This window comes from Hemibagrus wyckioides, linkage group LG06, assembly GCF_019097595.1.
Source record: "Hemibagrus wyckioides isolate EC202008001 linkage group LG06, SWU_Hwy_1.0, whole genome shotgun sequence".
Classification (NCBI taxonomy): domain Eukaryota; kingdom Metazoa; phylum Chordata; class Actinopteri; order Siluriformes; family Bagridae; genus Hemibagrus; species Hemibagrus wyckioides.
The window spans coordinates 34,165,115-34,184,354 of record NC_080715.1 but is presented as its reverse complement, the minus strand read 5'-3'; the positions used below and the strand labels follow the sequence as shown (position 1 = coordinate 34,184,354).

General features: G+C 40.1%; 2 protein-coding genes across 4 annotated transcripts in view; one reads left to right on the top strand and one right to left on the bottom strand.

The window, feature by feature from the left end:
* The window catches only part of cep57l1 (centrosomal protein 57, like 1), a 5,534-nt gene extending 5,090 nt beyond the window's left edge, over window positions 1-444 (top strand). Inside the window, exon 10 of one of the 3 annotated variants that reach the window (XM_058392106.1) lies at window positions 1-444. This exon is cut by the window's left edge and continues 142 nt beyond it. In XM_058392106.1, the coding sequence (XP_058248089.1) occupies window positions 1-86 (86 nt within the window). In that variant the 3' untranslated portion in view covers window positions 87-444. The other 2 variants (XM_058392105.1, XM_058392107.1) reach the window with 2 other exon arrangements.
* Window positions 445-4,193: 3,749 nt separating this feature from the next.
* On the bottom strand, window positions 4,194-14,527 carry cd164 (CD164 molecule, sialomucin). Its single transcript, XM_058392108.1, has 6 exons — window positions 14,361-14,527; window positions 11,957-12,037; window positions 9,480-9,548; window positions 9,144-9,272; window positions 7,488-7,529; window positions 4,194-7,366 (listed from the first exon to the last, which is right to left on the bottom strand). Exons 1-6 carry the CDS (start codon window positions 14,416-14,418, stop codon window positions 7,209-7,211), a joined length of 537 nt encoding a protein of 178 aa, XP_058248091.1. The 5' UTR covers window positions 14,419-14,527; the 3' UTR covers window positions 4,194-7,208.
* Between the last annotated feature and the right edge of the window lie 4,713 nt (window positions 14,528-19,240).

Sequence of the window (19,240 nt, the reverse complement as noted above, 5' to 3'; positions counted from 1 at the left end):
GCGGTCATGATCGTCTACAGCTCCTCAGAGACGTCCAGAAGATGCAGTCGAGTCTCCGCCAACAAGACATCAGCTGGGAGACATAAAGCCTTAAAGTCCTACTCAGCCTTAAGGACAGAAGGTGAGGAAGAACGCTGTTTTATACCTGAAGGATGTGATGGTGTGTGTGTGTGTATGTGTGTGATGTAATTGCTGATTTTGAGGTAGAATTTTATCTTTGTGTACATGTCCATGTTTTTTTTTTCCACTTTCATGCTTTATTCCTTGTATAAATATTTAATATGTTTTAATAAAATGACTTGATTCGCATGATTTGCTCTCTTGGTCAGTGCTGTCTGAACATCTGTAGACAAGAAGTGGCTTTACATTGGACAGTGGACTGTCCTTTCACATCACTGATTCACACTCTACCAAGTTAAAACCATGTATTAACATTTTTCTCCCAGGGGTTTTAGTGTGATCTGGATGGCTCACCTTAGTTTTTACCTGGTTATGTCACCATGGTAACGGGATGGCTAACCTGCTCAGGGGCCGAAATGTAAACACTGTAAGCTCTGGTCCTGATAACGCAGGGTTAATGGGTCTAGCCTTTCCAGGATTTTGGAAGAATCTAATCCTTCTACACTTATAACCTGGAGCCTAACATCCCTGACCACTCAGCTGGAGGAAAACCATAATGATTCATTATTAATGGACAGAAACATGAAGGGGGAAAAGGTTAAAATATAATCATCTTTCTAAAATATTCTAATTCACAGAGGCATAGAAGAAGCATGTGACTTCCTAGAAAAGACAAAGTGGACAAACACATCCAGGGCTATTGTATTAACCCTCGCGGCTCTGACCACGAGAAATACGAGACCGTGTGGCATTATATTATGCGCTTTTGTTATGTTCAACCTCGCTTCATTCATGTGACCTTAATGAGTTTCATGACGTAGGTGAGATTCCCTCACACACACACACAGTTAATAAATGGTTTTTACAAAAAAAAAAGTTCCCCTCACTACCTACTAGAGTCAGAAGTAACAGTCGTAACCAGGCCATGGGTCACATGGCTCACTGTGTGTGTGAGCCAGACAGAAGAAACAGCTGCTCTGTCGCCATACAGCTTCTGGAGTGTGTATTCCAACCTTTGGGGGGGGACCTCCACAGAGTCCAGGAACTTTAATAGCAGGACACTGAAACCCTTTGAGTCCCTCGCTGCAGCGTCTTCAGCTCTCAGATGCTGCTCTGCTTGTGTGTAAGTTGTACTTATCTGACCAGTATGACACGACTGCGGCGGACGAGACTAGGGCAAGACGATGCTGATGTGTAAAGTGTGTAAGAAGAGAGCGAAGCATAAAGAAATGAGGACGTATTTGCAGCCAAACGCAAGGAGAGAAAGTGGACTGAGGAAGCCTCTGTTATTGGATTAAGCCGTGTTTCAGGATAAACTGAATTATGGTCGCAGGACTGACCGAATGCTGGAGATTCTGAATGCAGCTGTTTCTGCAACATGTTTGTCTCTTATTCAGGAACGATGCAGTGTTAAAAATGAAGAGGAATGAGCTTTCCACAACATGGGAATCATTTCCTGATAAACTGAAATTGTGCTAATTTCCTGTATCAGGATAACGAGGGCGTCACGTCACGTCACAGTGGTGTGAGGGTTGGTTTTGCGTAGGTGTCCTGTTCTGTTCGCTTAAGAACATGATAAAATATCGAATATTAAGGAACAGCTGACAGGAAGTCTAGTCCTTCTGGTCAATTTTTACACTTGTATGAAAATAAACTTTAAATTATGAAGGGAAAAAAAAATATATTTAGGATATCTGACCTTGATGTGACCTTGTATCTGTTTCTCCCAGTCCTTGACGTGTAGCTATGGTATCCTCAACGTCCACTTTTGCGCTCTCGTCCCATCATCTAAGCCTGATTTCTGGATTCATGGCTTGTTCTTTGACTCTAAAGAATCAAATCTCCTAATCTAAACTTTTCAGCGTCTTCCTGTGCCGCCTCTCTAAACTAAAGTCAGATCCTCTGTCCGATCCGACACGCCGGCGGATCCTCCTCTGCGGGAAGCAAGCGCTCCATCCGTTCATCATCAGAACGTCCTCAGAAGCAGTAAGCCAATGTTCTAGAGTCATAGACATGAGTCACAGGTCACACGAGTCCGTTCTGCTGTTTGTGTACTTTGTACCTTCATGAAGTCAAGAAACACCTTCATTAAATATCACTTGACCCTCTCTGTACCTACTTCCAGCGGGAAGAGTCACGTCCTAGAGATTACTAGAGAAGTTTCTAGTGATCTTCAGCAATTCTTAATTCTCACAGTACAGTTGATGAGATGTTAACCATCATATACTAAAGGTTCGAAATAGGAACCCAAGGTTCTTAACCTGCCCATCCGAGAACTATGGTTCCTTTCCATTCTTCTTTTCTGAGAGGTTTTCCACTAGATGTTGGATTATAGCTGTGAGATTGGTGAGAATTAGCTACAAGAGCATTAGAGAGATCAGACTCTGATGTTGGGATGTTGAGGAGACTCCAGTTCCAGGTCCTCCCAGTGGGGTTGAGTCAGAGTCAGGGCTCCAGTTCTTCACTCCAACCTTCATGTCCTCATGGAGATCCTACATGCGTGTGTGGTTGTGATGATCAGACACTTCTGGATTGGTGGATCACATGGAGTAACTAAAACAGCGAGGATGTCGGAGCCTAGTCACTTAGTCACAAGCTGACAAGTAACATTCTGACCCAAATTTCCAACGAGACCAGCTACGGAGCATCACATGGTTAAAGCCAAGTGCAGAACATGCAAACTGGAACACAAGAGCAGACAAATGTACACAAAAACGTCTCCACACCACAACATCGTACACTTGGTGTGTGTTTGTGTAATTGTCGACTCCGCCCTCAAATCCTGAACCGGTACTGATTATCTTCTGCTGGACCATCAAGAATTAAGAGGCACATCCTGTTAAACGCTCAAACAGGCGTGAAGGCAGGATTTACAGCTCAGGAACACCATGAGTCACGCAAACGAGAGTCGTGTGGGAAGAGAAGACGGGAGTTCATGTCTATAAAAAAAAAAAAAAAAGATGTTTTATCCTAAGGTGTGAATTGTATTCGTCATCAAAACTCACTCATTAATCAGTGATTAATTCTGCTCACAGATGAGGAGTAATGAAACCTGGATGAGTTTCATGCTATACATGAGTGAGCATCTGAACCAGCGAGAGATAAATATACACTATGCTGCAAAAAGTTTTGGGACGTCTGCCTTTACATGCACATGAACGTTATGTGGAGTTGTCCTGCCCTTTGCAACTATAACAGCTTCAACTCTTCTGGGAAGACTTTCCACAAGGTTTAGGAGTGTGTTTATGGGAATTTTTGACCATTCCTCATTCATCCTGAAGGTGTTCTGTGGGGTTGAGGTCAGGACTCTGTGCAGGCCAGTCAAGTTCCTCCACACCAAACTCACTCATCCATGTCTTTATGGACCTTGCTTTGTGTACTGGTGTGCAATCATGTTGGAACAGGAAGGGGTCATCCCCAAACTGTTCCCACAAAGAGCATGAAATTGTCCAAAATGTCTTGGTATGAAGCTGAAGCATTAAGAGTTCCTTTCACTGGAACTAAGGGGCCAAGTCCAACAACTGAATTCAATGATTTGGAGGGGTGTCCCAATACTTTTGGCAATATAGTGTACATGATTAGCGACACTATCAGAACCTGCCTCATATCAGTTGAAACTTGATAATGTCAAACAGTTTTGTTTTAACAGTTTGTTAAAAAACCAACAGAAAAACATTTTGCCGATTTGTACTCATTAGATATCTAAATGAAGAATTTAAAAAATTGCTTTGTTTTGGAAAAAAGTTCAGGAACATAGCAATTAAATGTTAATTCTTTTTTAGAAATGGGGATGAAATACAAGCTCATTGCAAGGATTTTTTATTTTTTTTCAGCTCGTCATTACGTCCTACACAAAACGCTCGCTCACAATTTCCAAGCATCAGAAACCTTTTTCAGGTAAACAAACGGAAAGTAGGGCATCGGTGTAAGGCTTGGATTGGTGTGTGTGGGCTCTTTGTGGTAGCTTTTCCTTTCTGTGGTTGCGCCAAATGATACCTTATGACACCACATGGTGGCCTGTTGACCTTTTAAAGAATTGACAACAGGAAAATAAAAGAGACACAAAGCTTAGATTTGTTATTTTACATTACTCAGTTTTTAATTAATTATTGATTTTTTTTTTAACATCTTCAAACTTATTGAACTTCTTCAAACCTAATCGCCACTGCAAAAAAAAAAAAAAAAAGCAAAAAAGATTACGAAGCAGAAAAAGAAAAAAAATTTAAGGCAGACCTCGTGGCAACAAAAAGCAACAGCATGTGGAGGTGCAAGAGTGTGTGTTTAGCTCTCTCATGACTACACAGGGACCAAAGGTCATCTATGTTGTGAATACACACTCGACTAAACACAAAGTGGAGAGAAAGAAATGAGAGAGAGAGAGAGAGAGAGGACAAGAGTACCACTCAACTCTCAGTTTTTCTCCATCAGATTAATATTCAGAGTTCAACTCAAGACTTCATTTTGAAACTATCTACATCAGTAAGGCACTTCGTTTTCAAGAGGTGCGACAAAAAAAAAAGAAGTAGTAGTGATTACAGTTCTGGAAGAAACAAGGAAGAAAAAAAAAGTGGGTTCGTTTTGTCAAGGCTGTTTCCATGGAGATAACAGTGCTCATGTTTCAGCGTGGGTCTAATCCCAACACCGTGGAGCTCTGAGAGAGAGAGAGAGAGAGAGAGAGGGAGGAAGAGAGGGGGAGAGATGGGGGCAGAGGGAGAAAGAGAGAGAGAGATTAAGATAGAGAGGGAGAAGGGAGAGAGAGACAGAAATGAGAGAGAACGAGAGGGGGGCAGAGAGAGAGTGAGACAGAGGGAGAGAAAGAAAGAGAGAGAGAGTAGGACATTGGGGACTCTCTTACATTGAGAAAAAAATAAATAAATCCATGGATGTTGGAGAACTTTGACACAACATAACTTTGGTTGTTTTTCCCAGCATGCCTCGCTACACAAAAACTAAAAGTAGGAAACGTTTCGAGCGCCGTACTTCATATTAGGTACAAGGCAAAAAAAAAAAAGTGAAGAGACGCCGCACTCGGATGCACAGCTTGGGTTCGAATAACGCGAGTGGTTCTTGTTTGGGTGAAGCTTCGGTGAGAGGTCTCCACAGCAGATTAAGGCTCTAAGCAAAAGTCAGAAAGAAGAATAATAATATTTAAAAAAATCATGGCACACAACCAGCTTTAATAAGAACCCGACCTGACGACGTCACATGATCAGCGGTGAGATAATCCCATCTCAGAGCCTTCGCTTCTTTTCTTTTCTTTTGTCTCCAATCTTCTCCACAAATCAGACTAAACACACAGCAACATGCTCGCATGGATTCTGGGAGAGAAAAAAAATTATCCCATAATAATCCCATATTGTTACTAGGCAACCCAAAAATGACTTCCTGAATGACCATATATGGGAATAATCATCTTAAAGCCAATACAGAATTTTTTACCTTTTCATTCCAACACTTTAGTGTCGCTTATCCCATAATAATCTCATATTGTTACTAGGCAACCAAAAAGGACTTCCTGAATGACCATATATGGGAAAATACACACTTTTTCTACTCCAACACTTTTTCGGAGTTGCTTCTCGGAGACCGAACAAAAACAGGATGTGTATGATTTCTCACCTCTGACCTCAAAGTCACATATGACAAGATTCTTCCTTCTTTCTATTAAAAACAAATATGTTTGGCAAAAACACGTACAGCTGCAGGACCAAAAAAAAAAAGCGTTTAGTGATTTATTTTTGTTTTAAAGTACCATAGGATTTTCACACCTTTTGATTCTTCATTTCAACTCTGACACTGAAGTTTGCTCCCTTCAGGGTGAAGGATCTGGAAAAGCATAGCGGAAAAGCGTAAGGCAGAGAGGCTTGAGAGCTGGAGGCCTCAGAACGAGTCACGGAAAAACCCGGACGCGGAATTGAACTACTGCTAATGAACCGTTAATTAATATATTCTTTATTATATAGCAAACAGTCCAGCTGGCAGCCTTAATCAACCTCACTGATAATACAGAGCTCACACACACACACACACACACACACACACACAGCCTGCTCCAGCAGGAAGTGGCAGACCAACGTCTACACCTTTACACATTTAAGGCTCAAAGAAGAAGAAAAGAGGCGAAAAGCAGAACTCAAACTAACCACCATCTCAAACTATCTTCAAACAAACAAACACTTCAGGTTTAGAACATGCTTCATTATTACCGTATTTTAGCTCTGGATTTTGGCAAAGTGGCTTTATTTTCACTAGTCCTGGTTGTTAAATCGCAAAACGACTGATTTATTATTGCGAATAGATAGATCATGCTGTGTAGTTTGGCTGAAATTGATTTAAAAAAATTTCAAAATTCAAGAACAAATGCAAAAAAAGAAAAAATTTTTTTACCAAATGTGTGATTTTTCTTTTCAAAGCAAAGCTTTAAGCACGACAAAACGAAAGCATTCTAAAAAAAATTTGACACACGTCTATGGCTTCAGGGGGAGGGGACTGAAATTGCATGGGTGGAGTATTGTATTTGCCCCACCCCCTTTTCTCATGAGCTGTCAAGAACAAAGTGCGAAAAATAAACAAAAACAAACAAACAAACAAGCAAGCAAGCCAGTGTAGCTTCATGAGAACTCGTGTGTCCAAACAGCTCAGATTAAGTTACGGTGTAAGGAAAAGCGGGGACTTGTGTTTAACATCCACCTCCTTGAGCAGTGGCATTGAAAATGAGAAGAAAATGGCAGCGTGAGCATCCTATCGCACAGCTGTTAGCCGCGGAGCGATTATTTTTAAAACGTGGAGAAGACTGATAATGGAGAAGTGTTAAAAATGGACCGAAGCTGTGAATAAGGAAACTAATATAGACACAGGAATGGGAAAAGTGACAATGCCACTGCTTCAGGGTGTGTGTGTGTGTGTGTGTGTGTGTGTTTTAACTCACATTCTCACTTCAATTAAATGTAGAGCTCAAACCACAGGCCTCAACTAAATCATGTGGCACAAGAGAATGGAGGAAGATTGAAGTGTGTGTGTGTGTGTGTGTGTGTGTGTGTATGATGTGCAATGTGGTGCTTCTAAAGGGTGGTTTTTTTCTTTTCTTTTTACAGAGTGTGGTAATTGCGGTCCTTGGACTTGCAAAACTTGTAGAGGAAGAAGATAACGGCTTGCAGGCCGAGCACGAGGACGATCCCACCGATGAAACTGGCCGCGTCGAATGTCGATTTCTTTGGAGTCGGAGGCATCGCTGTCGTGGTGGCATCTGTAGAGAGAGAGAGAGAGAGAGAGAGAGAGAGAGAGAGAGAAAGGGGGTAGATTTTATTTGTGTTCCTCATACCATCAAGGAAGCAAGACGTCCTGTTTCCTGGCACGTGAGCACTTACTTGCTGTAGTGGTGGACACAGTGGAAGAGCTGACCGTTGTAGCTAGAATTAAAAAAAAAAAAAGATTATTGTCAGATAACTCCACACGTTAACCTACATCCCTCTCAGCGGGTCAGTCCAGGGTCTCTGCTTTATTCCGTTACAGATTCAATTCACCAGATCAAAATTCCAATCGGTCAAAAATTTAGTCTCTTTAATCATCGAAGATAATTCCGGAAATTATTTTGACTGGTCTGTTGTCATAAAACAAAACAAAAAAAACAACAACAAAACAATAGTTTATAAGTCTACAATTTATACTTCTTTTATATAATATCATGGGGAAAATCCAAGAACTCAACCTCAAGACCTCTACAAGTTCCTCATAAGGAGCAACTCAAGATACCATGAGAAAAGAGATGAACCTCCAGGGCTGAGAGTCCTTAGAGCAGCAAAAAAATAAATAAAAAGATAATCCAGCCTTTTTAGAGGAGTGTTCTTGAATCAGATGGAAAAAAGATGAAAAATGTGGAGGATTTTAAACTGAAGAACACCATCAGACCTGAGGGTGAAGCATGAGGGTGGTAGCATGTTTTTTGTTTTTTTTTTCCACTTTGAGATAATCATGAGAAAAGAGGATTATCTACAACTAAAGAAACTCGAGACATTACCCAGAAGATTAAAACCTGATCTTCCAGCACCACAACAATCCTCAAAAGTAAACCTAAAAGTGAAAGCATTTAAGGCTGCCATCACGAAGCTCTGACCGGAGCTTGACCGGCTTGATTTGAAAAAAGCATGTGTAGAGTAAGGAGGCCCTCAAACCCGACACTGGTTCTGACAAAATACCAGTAAAACATCATGAGGAAGCTTGTGAACATCTACTCCACCAGTCTCATTGTAGTGAAGCAATGAAAACACAATGTCACTGTACGTGACCCACAAAAAAAACCTGTCATGATTACTGTGAAGAGAGAAAACCTCAACATTCTGTAGAAACCAAACACCATCGGTGGAGTGAAGCATGGTGACAGTAGCATCATCAATGTACACTGATCAGGCATAACACTATGACCACTGAAGTGTCGTGAATAACACTGATGATCTCCTCATCATGGCACTTGTTAGTGGGTGGGATATATTAGGCAGCATGTGAACATTTTGTCCTCAAAGTTGATGTTAGAAGCAGGAAAAATGGACAAGTGTAAGGATTTGAGCGAGTTTGACAAGAACCAAATTGTGATGGTGGATAGACCACTGGATCAGAGCATCTCCAAAACTGCAGCTCTTGTGGGGTGTTCCTGGTCTGCAGTGGTCAGTATCTATCAAAAGTGGTTCAAGGCAGGAACAGTGGTGACCGGTGACAGGATCATGGATGGTCAAGGCTCATTGATGCATGAGGCTGGCCCGTGTGATCCGATCCGACAGACGAGCTACTGTTGCTCAAATTGCTGAAGAAGTTAATGCTGGTTCTGATAGAAAGGTGTCAGAATACACAGTGCAGGACGGGTCAGGGCTGCTTTGGCAGCAACACAAAATTAGGCAGGTGGTCATAATGTTATGCCTGATCATTGTATGTTTTTATATATGTATAATAATATAAAGTTTGTGGAATTGTTAGGTGTTGTTTAATAACGGATTTGTGTAAAGAAAGTGTGTGTGTGTAATGAACATTACATGTAGAATTGGAGGAAGTGGTGTTGGGGGTTGTTGTGATGGTGGTGGTGGTGGTGATGGTTGTTACAGTAGCGTTGGTCACCGTAGCATTGGTCACCATAGTGGTCGGAGATGCAGTTGTTGTTTCAGCTGCAAGAAGAAAACAGGAATTAGAGCGTTAGTTCTGTCCAGAACCAAAATCTGGGGGATATAATATTAACCAGAACCCTGACATGACAATTTTATTATTAGTTCTATTTTTTTTTTTTTAGAACTAATGGTATCTTTAAATGGTTACAGGTCTATAGACGCTGACCGTATCGCTTAGTGATTCTGGATAAAAGAAAAAGAACTTACTTGCACAATTAGTGTTGGTGCAGTTGCTTTCAGATCTGGTAGTGATGTTATAACACTTGATACTGTTTTCTAAAAGAAAAAAAAATATTTACACATTTAGAATATTACAAAACCATACTGAGGCTGATGGTTGACCTGCTTCTGGATAACATCCATCTATACATTCTTATCTCAACACGTCCCACAGTGCTTTATTCCTCGTGTACCAACTCACAACCTTGACAGGAATAAATCTGTTCCTAGAGCTGAAACATGGAGGTCAAATAGAAGTTCTAGAAAAGTATTACAGGGTTTGGCTACAAAAAATAAATAAAATAAAAAAAATAACTAATAATTCTACTTAAGCAGCCAGCAAATATCTTTTTTTTTTTTTTTAATAACTTAATTAACCTTAACATCACCATTATGTGTGTACTGGGTGTGTGTGTGAGAATACTTATGCACGCCCTGTGCAATAGCCCCAAGCAGAAGGAAATGCAAGGTGTTTCTTGTATATCCTTATGAGTGCTGACACAAGTGCATGAAAAAGGTCTCAAAACTACCATAATCCACGTTTCCTTGTGTGTTTGTGTGTGCATATCCGAACAGGAAAGACAGATACAGCTGTTTAGGAAGAGCCTTGAAATATTAATGTCACATGCCTTTGTCAAAAGGTAGCACACACACACACACACACACACAGAAGGCATTTCATATGCTGATGAGGTCACCCAACACATAGCGTCAACTAGCTACTATTTCTAACACATTACAGTGAAATAACTTCCACTTTTTTTTAAACATATATAATATTTTCCCCACTTGCACATTCGTCCCCGAGCACAAGGGAAGGTTTTGTCCGTACACGCCTATAAAAGCGTTTCTTCGTGTGCTCTGTGACATGAACACAAGCAGAATTCAATAGCCTAGAAATCGGAGTCAGGTTTCAACAGCTCTGGATGTGAAGGAGTTGTGTGGCCTACGTTTTCTAAAGCTTGGTTATGATTCAGGTCAGCAAGAATTTCTGGCTTGAGTAGAGTCTTTTAACCGCTGGATCGGTGACCACAAAGTGACCGGTTGGTTTTACTTGTACCTTGTAGCTTTCGGTCACTGAGTGTATTGAATCGAGTACAGTTATAAATGCTTTTGATTAACAATTAATACCATAGTGGTCAACCATTTTCCAGACGTTGGTTTAGATTGCACTGCTCAAAAATAAATAAATAAATAAGGACAAACGTCTATAAATATGTAAAACTACCCTGTATTTTGTCCTAAAGTCAAGACTGGGCTGCTGACCTACCCGGTCCTGTCAGACCGCTTGACTCCACCCCATACGGCTTCTAAAAGCCTCTTTCAAACACAATGAAACACACTGTGGGTGTGCAAATGGCTTCCTGCTGCTCTGACTCGAAGGACAAAGTTTGTTTGCGCTGCTTTGTTTCAGTCGAAAATAGATAAAAAAAGTGGCATGCTCATACTGAAGAACACCTCGTACAGACAGGAGGTTCTTACACCATTATTCATTTCGGGTTTACAGCGGTCTGACCGGAGGAAACAGGATCTCGGCGTTGAGGTAAAACTGAGTGTAAGGGGGGAAAAAAAGAAACCCACACGATCTGCTTTCTATACAAAAATCAGGCATTAGCTTCAAGATACATGGCATAATAAGCTCATGTTAACTAAGTGACCCTTTAATAACCAGCCTGCATCCGGTGGTGGACCAGGACCAATCTCCAGCTATAGCATCAAGCTCTACCAAAAACATGAGAACCAACTGCTGTGTGTGTGTTACATTCCAAAAATACAAAAACCTTCATTTCTGTCCAATTAGATCTAGCTCAGTTCCTTTCTTGATTCAAGGAAGGGGCTGATTTTGCAGAACTGGCAACCGCCAAATGAAACGACCATAAACTTTGTCCCACATAAGCAAGAAACGTGTCATAAACCCAACTCCGTGCCAAAAACGTTTTGCTCCTGTATGATTCGTCATACCTAATGATCTGGTCAATCAGCTACAATAAGTTTTAAGTAACATGGTGACCTGAAGAACAGTGTAGGGTGTGGAAGAGGAAAGGAAGGAGTTCAGGCTCGGTCTAAACTTTATGCTTTAATAGCTAGCTATAAAATCAGCCAGGAGGAGAACCTTTGGGTCCAGATTTGCACTGACTAAAAAAAAAAAGAAAAGAAACTACGGAAAAGACAGATATTATTATCCATTTCTTAGTCATCGTTCTAGACTTCCTATTTGCCACAACAAGCACAAACGACATAATAAGATAAAGTCTCTGGTTTTATACACAACAGTTTGCTCTATCCAACACTGTCCTGTTGTCCAGTCTAGTTTGACGTAGTCCTTGCCTCACACCACGTTCCCTCGATCACAAAGAACCATCTCTCTCCAACGTCCAAGAGCCGTGTTAAGGGAACGAGAAGAAAAATCTACTTCTTTTAAGGTTTTCACAGAAAATAAATAAATAAAAGACGAAGGCACTCACCTAGGCAGGTCATCCACACACATTCTGTTGCTTTTGTACATTCTTCACAAGTAGTCAGGGTTGCACAGTCCAAATCTGCGCCTGAAAATATATTAAAAAAAAAAAAAAAAAAAGAGTTCAATAATAATCAGAGATGGTTACAGCCCTGAATAGACATGTTTGTGTACATACAAGCTGCTAAAGTGCAAACTGATCCAAAAGACAGAGCTGTAGTGCTGCAAAAATATTTTAATGAAGAGAAAATAAATGCTGCGACGTTCAAAAATGTCTTCGAGTCATTATTTATTAACGATTATTCCGTGATAGCTCTGTGTTTTCCACATTCTTTTCACATCTTAATTGCTAAGCAGAAGTCAGTATTTCTGTCCATCTAGTAAAGTCATTTTTTTTTTTTTACAGATAAAATGTTTTGGTTTTTTTTTTTTTTTTATTAAAGCAAACTGACCGTTGTGGTGATCGTTGTCATGAACTTTTTCTCCAAAGACTGACCTTATGCTCAAAAAACATTTACAAATCTTTTAAAGTTGGTCCACAAAACAGACCTCTTGGTAGATTTAAAATTGATGAGAATTTTTTAACAAAACATTCAGACATTAGCTGTAATAGGGACACCATTATAAGCGTTAAAGCTTGATAATGCTAACACTTCAGGATAGAGTAAAGTTTGAAACATGACGCTAACGCCGTGAGGGAGATGAGACATGACGCTAACGCCGTGAGGGAGATGAGACATGACGCTAACGCCGTGAGGGAGATGAGACATGACGCTAACGCCGTGAGGGAGATGAGACATGACGCTAACGCCGTGAGGGAGATGAGACATGACGCTAACGCCGTGAGGGAGATGAGACATGACGCTAACGCCGTGAGGGAGATGAGACATGACGCTAACGCCGTGAGGGAGATGAAAATGCTGTGAAGTAGGTGAAACATGATGCCAACACCATGAGGTAGATGACATGCTGCTAACGCCGTGAGGTAGATGAAAAATGATGCTGAGGCCGTGAGGTAAATGCTAACGTTGTGAGGTAGATGAAACATGACGCTGACAACGTGAGGTAGATGAAACATGGCACTGTGAGGTAAATGCTAATGCCGTGAGGTAGATGAAACATAACGCTGGCGCCATGAGGTAGATGAAATATGACGCTAATGCCGTGAGGTAGATGAAAACGCTGTGAAGTAAATGAAACATGCTAACGCTGTGAGGTAGATGAAACATGACACCATGAGGTAAATGAAACTTAATGCTAACGCTGTGAGGTAGATGTTTATGTCCATTTTTATAGTTTTATTGTTGACATTAGCCCAGCATATCAGGACAGACACAACCAGTGACGTTATTTTATATATATTTTTGTTATTTTATTTATATATATTATATATATATATATATATATATATATATAAATATAAAAGCACACATTTTGTGATTTTTTTCATGACTCTTTGGTTTAAGAAGTCGTTATTTTTTTCTTCTTTAAAGACTTTATGAACAGTGTAACAGCAAACAACAGTCAGAAAAATATTAAAGATAACCCTCTTTATACATATATAAATATCCGCGTTACTCTTGATACAGAGCTCGAACAGGAACATAAATCTTTCTTGATGACATCTCGTTACACTTTAATGACTCATGCCATCCACCCGAGCTAGAATGTTCTCTACAGACTAGGAGACATCTTGTAAATGATCCCTGACAGGAAGAAATGTTTTGTCAGAAAAAACAAGACAGACTGGATGCAGAAGTTAATCGTTTAAACGTGTCTGTCCACACAGTCGCCCTGAACGCACCAATGGCGTCATGTTGTCAAACTAGGGGGGTTTAATTCACTATAAGACGCTGGAAACTGAATCAGTTCTGAATAATAACAACTTTGAACAACCTCAAAATGTTTAATAAGGGCATCACAAAAAATGTCGACAAACGTTTAAACGTCGAATAAACATAACGCTAAAGGAAGCAACTTTGAAGTGGCTAACGTGCTAGCTGTTAGCAAACACAAATTGCTGCTCTGGTTATGACTAAACAGCGGGCCAAAAGTTAGCATTTGGCTAACTGGGAAATGATTTAACCAGGTGATTCCAACAAGATTATATTTATTTAAATGTCTGGCATACAAACGTGTCGCTTTAACTAAAAAAAGAAAGAAAAAGAAAAACAAACGCAACTTGATGTCTTAACGCTAACGCTAGGCTGAATCCCAAATAGCTTCCGTTTGTTGGCGTTTTCAGCACTACGTAGGCTACAGTGCAGCAGTTCATACCGTTTATATCAAGTGCACTTATTAGGGAAGCACAGCTGCGTTTGGGACACGGCCTCGTTATTATGATTAAAATCTGATCCGGGTTCAAAGACTTTTAGTGTTGATTTAGTGTTAGTTGAAATATTTTTACTTACCCATAGAAGAGCCCAAAAAGGACATCACGAGTGTGACCAAGAGAATTCTCCAAAACATCTTGATGTTATTGATCGTTTGATCTTTAAATACTGAACAGGACGTACTTTACTCAGCTGGATGAACAGTACAGTTTGTGAGACTGAAGCAGATGCACTTCCTGCTTTTGCAAGTCACGTGGCACATTTGCTCTTAATGCCACGTGTTCCCTCCCCCTCCACCCGAGCTGCTGGGGGGTGGGCTGTGTGGAAATTATTTATTTAAAATCTTCATAAAGCCATTATTCAGAGTATGAATGCATTGGAAATCCTCAGGTTTTTAATCAGGATAAGCATAAGATTCTAACAGAGGCTAAAAACATGTAAACATCCTTCAACCCGATACAAACACGTTATCCTATATCGCCACCTGCTGGAGAGTTTCAGTATGGCATAAGAACAACATACAAGAGAATATGCTGGCTGTGACGCACCCAAAATCTTTCAGTCATTATTTATTTAATAATTATTATGTGTTAGCTCTGTGTTTTCCACACACTCGGGTGATTTGTGTGGTATCTTTTATTGGTTTTATAACCAAAAAAAAGAAATAAGTAATGAATAAATAAAGTACAAAGGAGAAGGACAGATCAGAAATATGTGGAGAGGAATTAGCATATAAATCCTAATATCACAAATATATATAAAGTCCTGATTGTCATATAAATGATTTTGTGTGATTTTTAAGCACAAGTTCATATTTCTCTTCAACAAGAAAATGTTTTCATGCTCAGCATCAGCAACATTTAACACACCGACTGGCTCGGTCTCTCTGCCGTCGTCGTGATTGTTGTCCTGAGCTGCTTCTCAGAAATGAAAACACTGACATACACTATATTGCCAAAAAATTTGGGACACTCCTCCATACCATTGAACTCAGGTGTTGTTTTTCAGGGGTTGGACTCGGCCTCTTAGTTCCAGTGAAAGGAACTCCTAACTCAGCTTCATACCAAGACATTTTGGACAATTCCATGCTCTTTGTGGGAACAGTTTGGGGATGACCCCTTCCTGTTCCAACCTGACTGCACACCAGTACACAAAGCAAGGTCCATAAACACATGGATGAGTGAGATTGGTGTTGAGGAACTTGACTGACCTGCACAGAGTCCTTACCTAAACCCCATAGAACACCTTTGGGATGAATTAGAGCGGAGACTGTGAGCCAGACCTTCTCATCCAACATCAGTGCCTGACCTCACAAATGTGCTTCTAGAGGAATGGTCAAAAATTCCTATAAACACACTCCTAAACCTTGTGGAAAGCCTTCCCAGGAGAGTTGAAACTAACTATTATAGCTGAAAAGGGTGGGACAACTCCATATTACATTCATGTGCATGTAAAGGCAGACATCCCAAAACGTTTGGCAATATAGTGTATTTACTAATCCTGAAGGTGTTCCAATACGTTTGAAGGATCTAAACAAGGTGTGGAGGTTACGGTTGAAGTGGAAGAACTTGAGTGTCCCGAACTCAGAGTAAAAAATAACTTACAGTGTGCATATAAGATATAAATATAATAAGGTCATTCCTAACAAAAGAGTCAAGTCTATTTCAGTTAAATAGTTTTAAAAAAGGCCCAACATCCTTTTCTGCATTCATTGCACTTCATTCCTTAAACATATGTACATATTTATACGCTATACTGCCAAAAGTATGTGCACCCCATCACACCTTATATGTCCATGTTGAACACCTCAATTCAGATTTATTCCCTTCTCTCTCTCTGCTGTTAGAACAACCTCCAATCTGCTGCAAAGGTTCTCCACTAGATGAGGGATTGTAGCTTATGGAGATTCATTCAGCTAAAAGAGCATTAGTGAGACCAGACTCTAATGTTGGGATGTTGAGGAGACTCCAGTCCCAGTTTATCCCAGTGGGGTTGAGTCAGAGTCAGGGCTCTGTGCAGGACACTCCAGATCTTCCAACCTTCATGTCTTCATGTGGAGCTGCTCTGTGATCCAGAGAACAGAGACATTTTACACAACAGTTATATTCAATGATGTGGAGGGGTGTCCCAAAACTTTTGGCAATATAGCGCATCTACATGATGAAGAATGTACTCACAGCCCTCTTACCTGTTGGAAAATAGCGGCACATAACCACCAGATGGCGCTCTATTAGAATTAAATTCAAGTACTTCTTATTCTTAAATAAAATGAATTTATTAGAAGCTTTGTGAATGATTGATTATTAGGATATGACCTCAACACCTTAACTGACCTCTGATATAATGTAATTAAAGTGAAAATATAAAATACTGTTTATGTTGAATGATGTTATGTTGAAGTCGTAATTTCCCCTTTACACCTTAGAAACAGAAGTCTTTGATCTGTGAATTTTGTGTATGAACATTTCACAGTGGTTTTGTTGCTGAAGTAGCCACTTGCTCTTTAAGTATAAACTGTGTGTGAGGTGGAAACACACACACACACACACACACACACACACACATTTATACCCTCATTCACACCTTGGGACAGTATCTCCTAGCAAATCCACCCTCTAGTGCTATTTTGGTAAGTGGAAGGAAACCAAAGAATCCAGAAGAAACCCAGAAGAACCTGCAGAGAAACACATCAAAGACAGCTTGAGCTCAGGATTGAATCCTGGAGCTGTGAGGCAGCAATGATACCCACTGGACCACACAGATATTTCTGGGTGTGTTACACAGTGGCAGGGACATAGAGGTCCTTAAAAAAACCTGCTCCAGAGTCCACATGACCTCAGACTAGGGTGAAGGTTTACCTTAATGTTCTCTGAATAGGCACTGATGTTGGACGAGAAGTCTCCGCTCTAATTCATCCCAAAGGTGTTCTATGGGGTTGAGGTCAGGACTGTCAAGTTCCTCCACACCAAACTCACTCATCCATGTCTTTATGGACCTTGCTTTGTGCACTGGTGTGCAGTCATGTTGGAACAGGAAGGGGTCATCCCCAAACTGTTCCCACAAAGAGCATGAAATTGTCCAAAATGTCTTGGGATGAAGACACAGAAAAAATGAAAAGACATTCTGGATAAGGAGCAATTAATGCTGGACTGTAGGATCAGCGAGTGATTGTGAACGTGAGTGGGTTTAGCCAAGCTAAGGACACGGTTGGCGAATTACACAGAACATTTTCAGTCCAATCTCTCCTCAATAATTCCCTGTAATCTAAATCATAATTATATCTGAAAACCACCAAAAGTGATAACTACCTGATATGATTGAATTATTCCAAATATGCAGGAAACCAGCCAATCTGGCAACACTACATGAATAGACACTACGTGAGAGCACTGAAAGTGGCTTTGGCTAAATTAGATTTTTGTCAAACATGATTTTTTTGTATATTTATTTTATGAAATGAACCCAAATATCTGTAATAATAATAATAATAATAATAATAATAATAATAATAATATAGATATTTATTGGAGTGCTACTGAATTCAGAATGTAACACTAACAGAACAGGTTATAACGTCCAAGCGGATATTATTTAGAGACTTGCTTATAAGCTATTGAGATAAAATAATATATAATATAATGATATAAGATGCAATAATAAATCTAATGCTGAGTTGTGACTTCCTGTAACAACTGTAAAAAAACAACAACAACAACTCTTGGTCTGAAAGAATTATTTTGCTTTATTTAATTTCGAATAAAATAACATAGTAATTTAAATATGACAGGAAGACTTAACTTTTAAGCAATGGCCAAAAGTATGTGGACACCTTCCATCACACCCTTCATCTTTGTACGCATATGACGATGCCCCTGTGCACAAAGCAGCCCTGTGAAGACATGAATGTTGAAGAAAGTGGAAGAGTGTCCTGCACAGAGCCCTAACTCAGACTCCTCAATGCTCCTCAACATCAGAGTCTGATCTCACTAATGCTCCTCAACATCAGAGTCTGATCTCACTAATGCTACTCAACATCAGAGTCTGATCTCACTAATGCTACTCAACATCAGAGTCTGATCTCACTAATGCTACTCAACATCAGAGTCTGATCTCACTAATGCTACTCAACATCAGAGTCTGATCTCACTAATGCTCCTCAACATCAGAGTCTGATCTCACTAATGCTACTCAACATCAGAGTCTGATCTCACTAATGCTCCTCAACATCAGAGTCTGATCTCAATAATGCTCCTCAACATCAGAGTCTGATCGCACTAATGCTCCTCAACATCAGAGTCGGATCTCAATAATGCTCCTCAACATCAGAGGCTGATCGCACTAATGCTCCTCAACATCAGAGTCTGATCTCAATAATGCTCCTCAACATCAGAGGCTGATCTCAGTAATGCTCCTCAACATCAGAGTCTGATCTCACTAATGCTCCTCAACATCAGAGTCTGATCTCACTAATGCTCCTCAACATCAGAGTCTGATCTCACTAATGCTCCTCATCATCAGAGACTGATCTCACTAATGCTCCTCATCATCAGAGACTGATCTCACTAATGCTCCTTAATATCAGATTCTGATCTCACTAATGCTCCTCAACATCAGAGTCTGATATCATTAATGCTCTTCCTGCTGAATGAATCCCCACAAATCCTTGTGAAAAGCCTTCTCAGAAGAAGTTATTATAAGAGCAAATCTGGAACAAGATGGTCAGTACGAGAGGGCATCAGATCAGGTGTCCACAAACTTTTGGCCCTATCGTGTAGAGTATATCTCCCTCACTGCTCTCTATACACTCTCAATAATAAATTATTAGAATGACATACAATAAAAATTTTTTAGATGAAGCTAATCAGAGCATTTGGAGTGGATTTTCTAACAGGGTTGAAATAAACACCCTGCATTGATTTTTTTTGTAGCTAAATAATAAATTAGCTAAATCTTTCTTT

Bases quoted from the DNA above. Each gene is read 5' to 3' on its own strand.
- cd164 (XM_058392108.1), bottom strand. From the start codon at position 14,418: ATGTTTTGGAGAATTCTCTTGGTCACACTCGTGATGTCCTTTTTGGGC. The intron at 9,549-11,956 runs GTGAGTGCCTTC...TTTTTCTTTTAG, and splicing joins TGTGTGGATGACCTGCCTAG to AAAACAGTATCAAGTGTTAT. The intron at 7,367-7,487 runs GTAAGTGCTCAC...CTCTCTCTACAG, and splicing joins TGTGTCCACCACTACAGCAA to ATGCCACCACGACAGCGATG.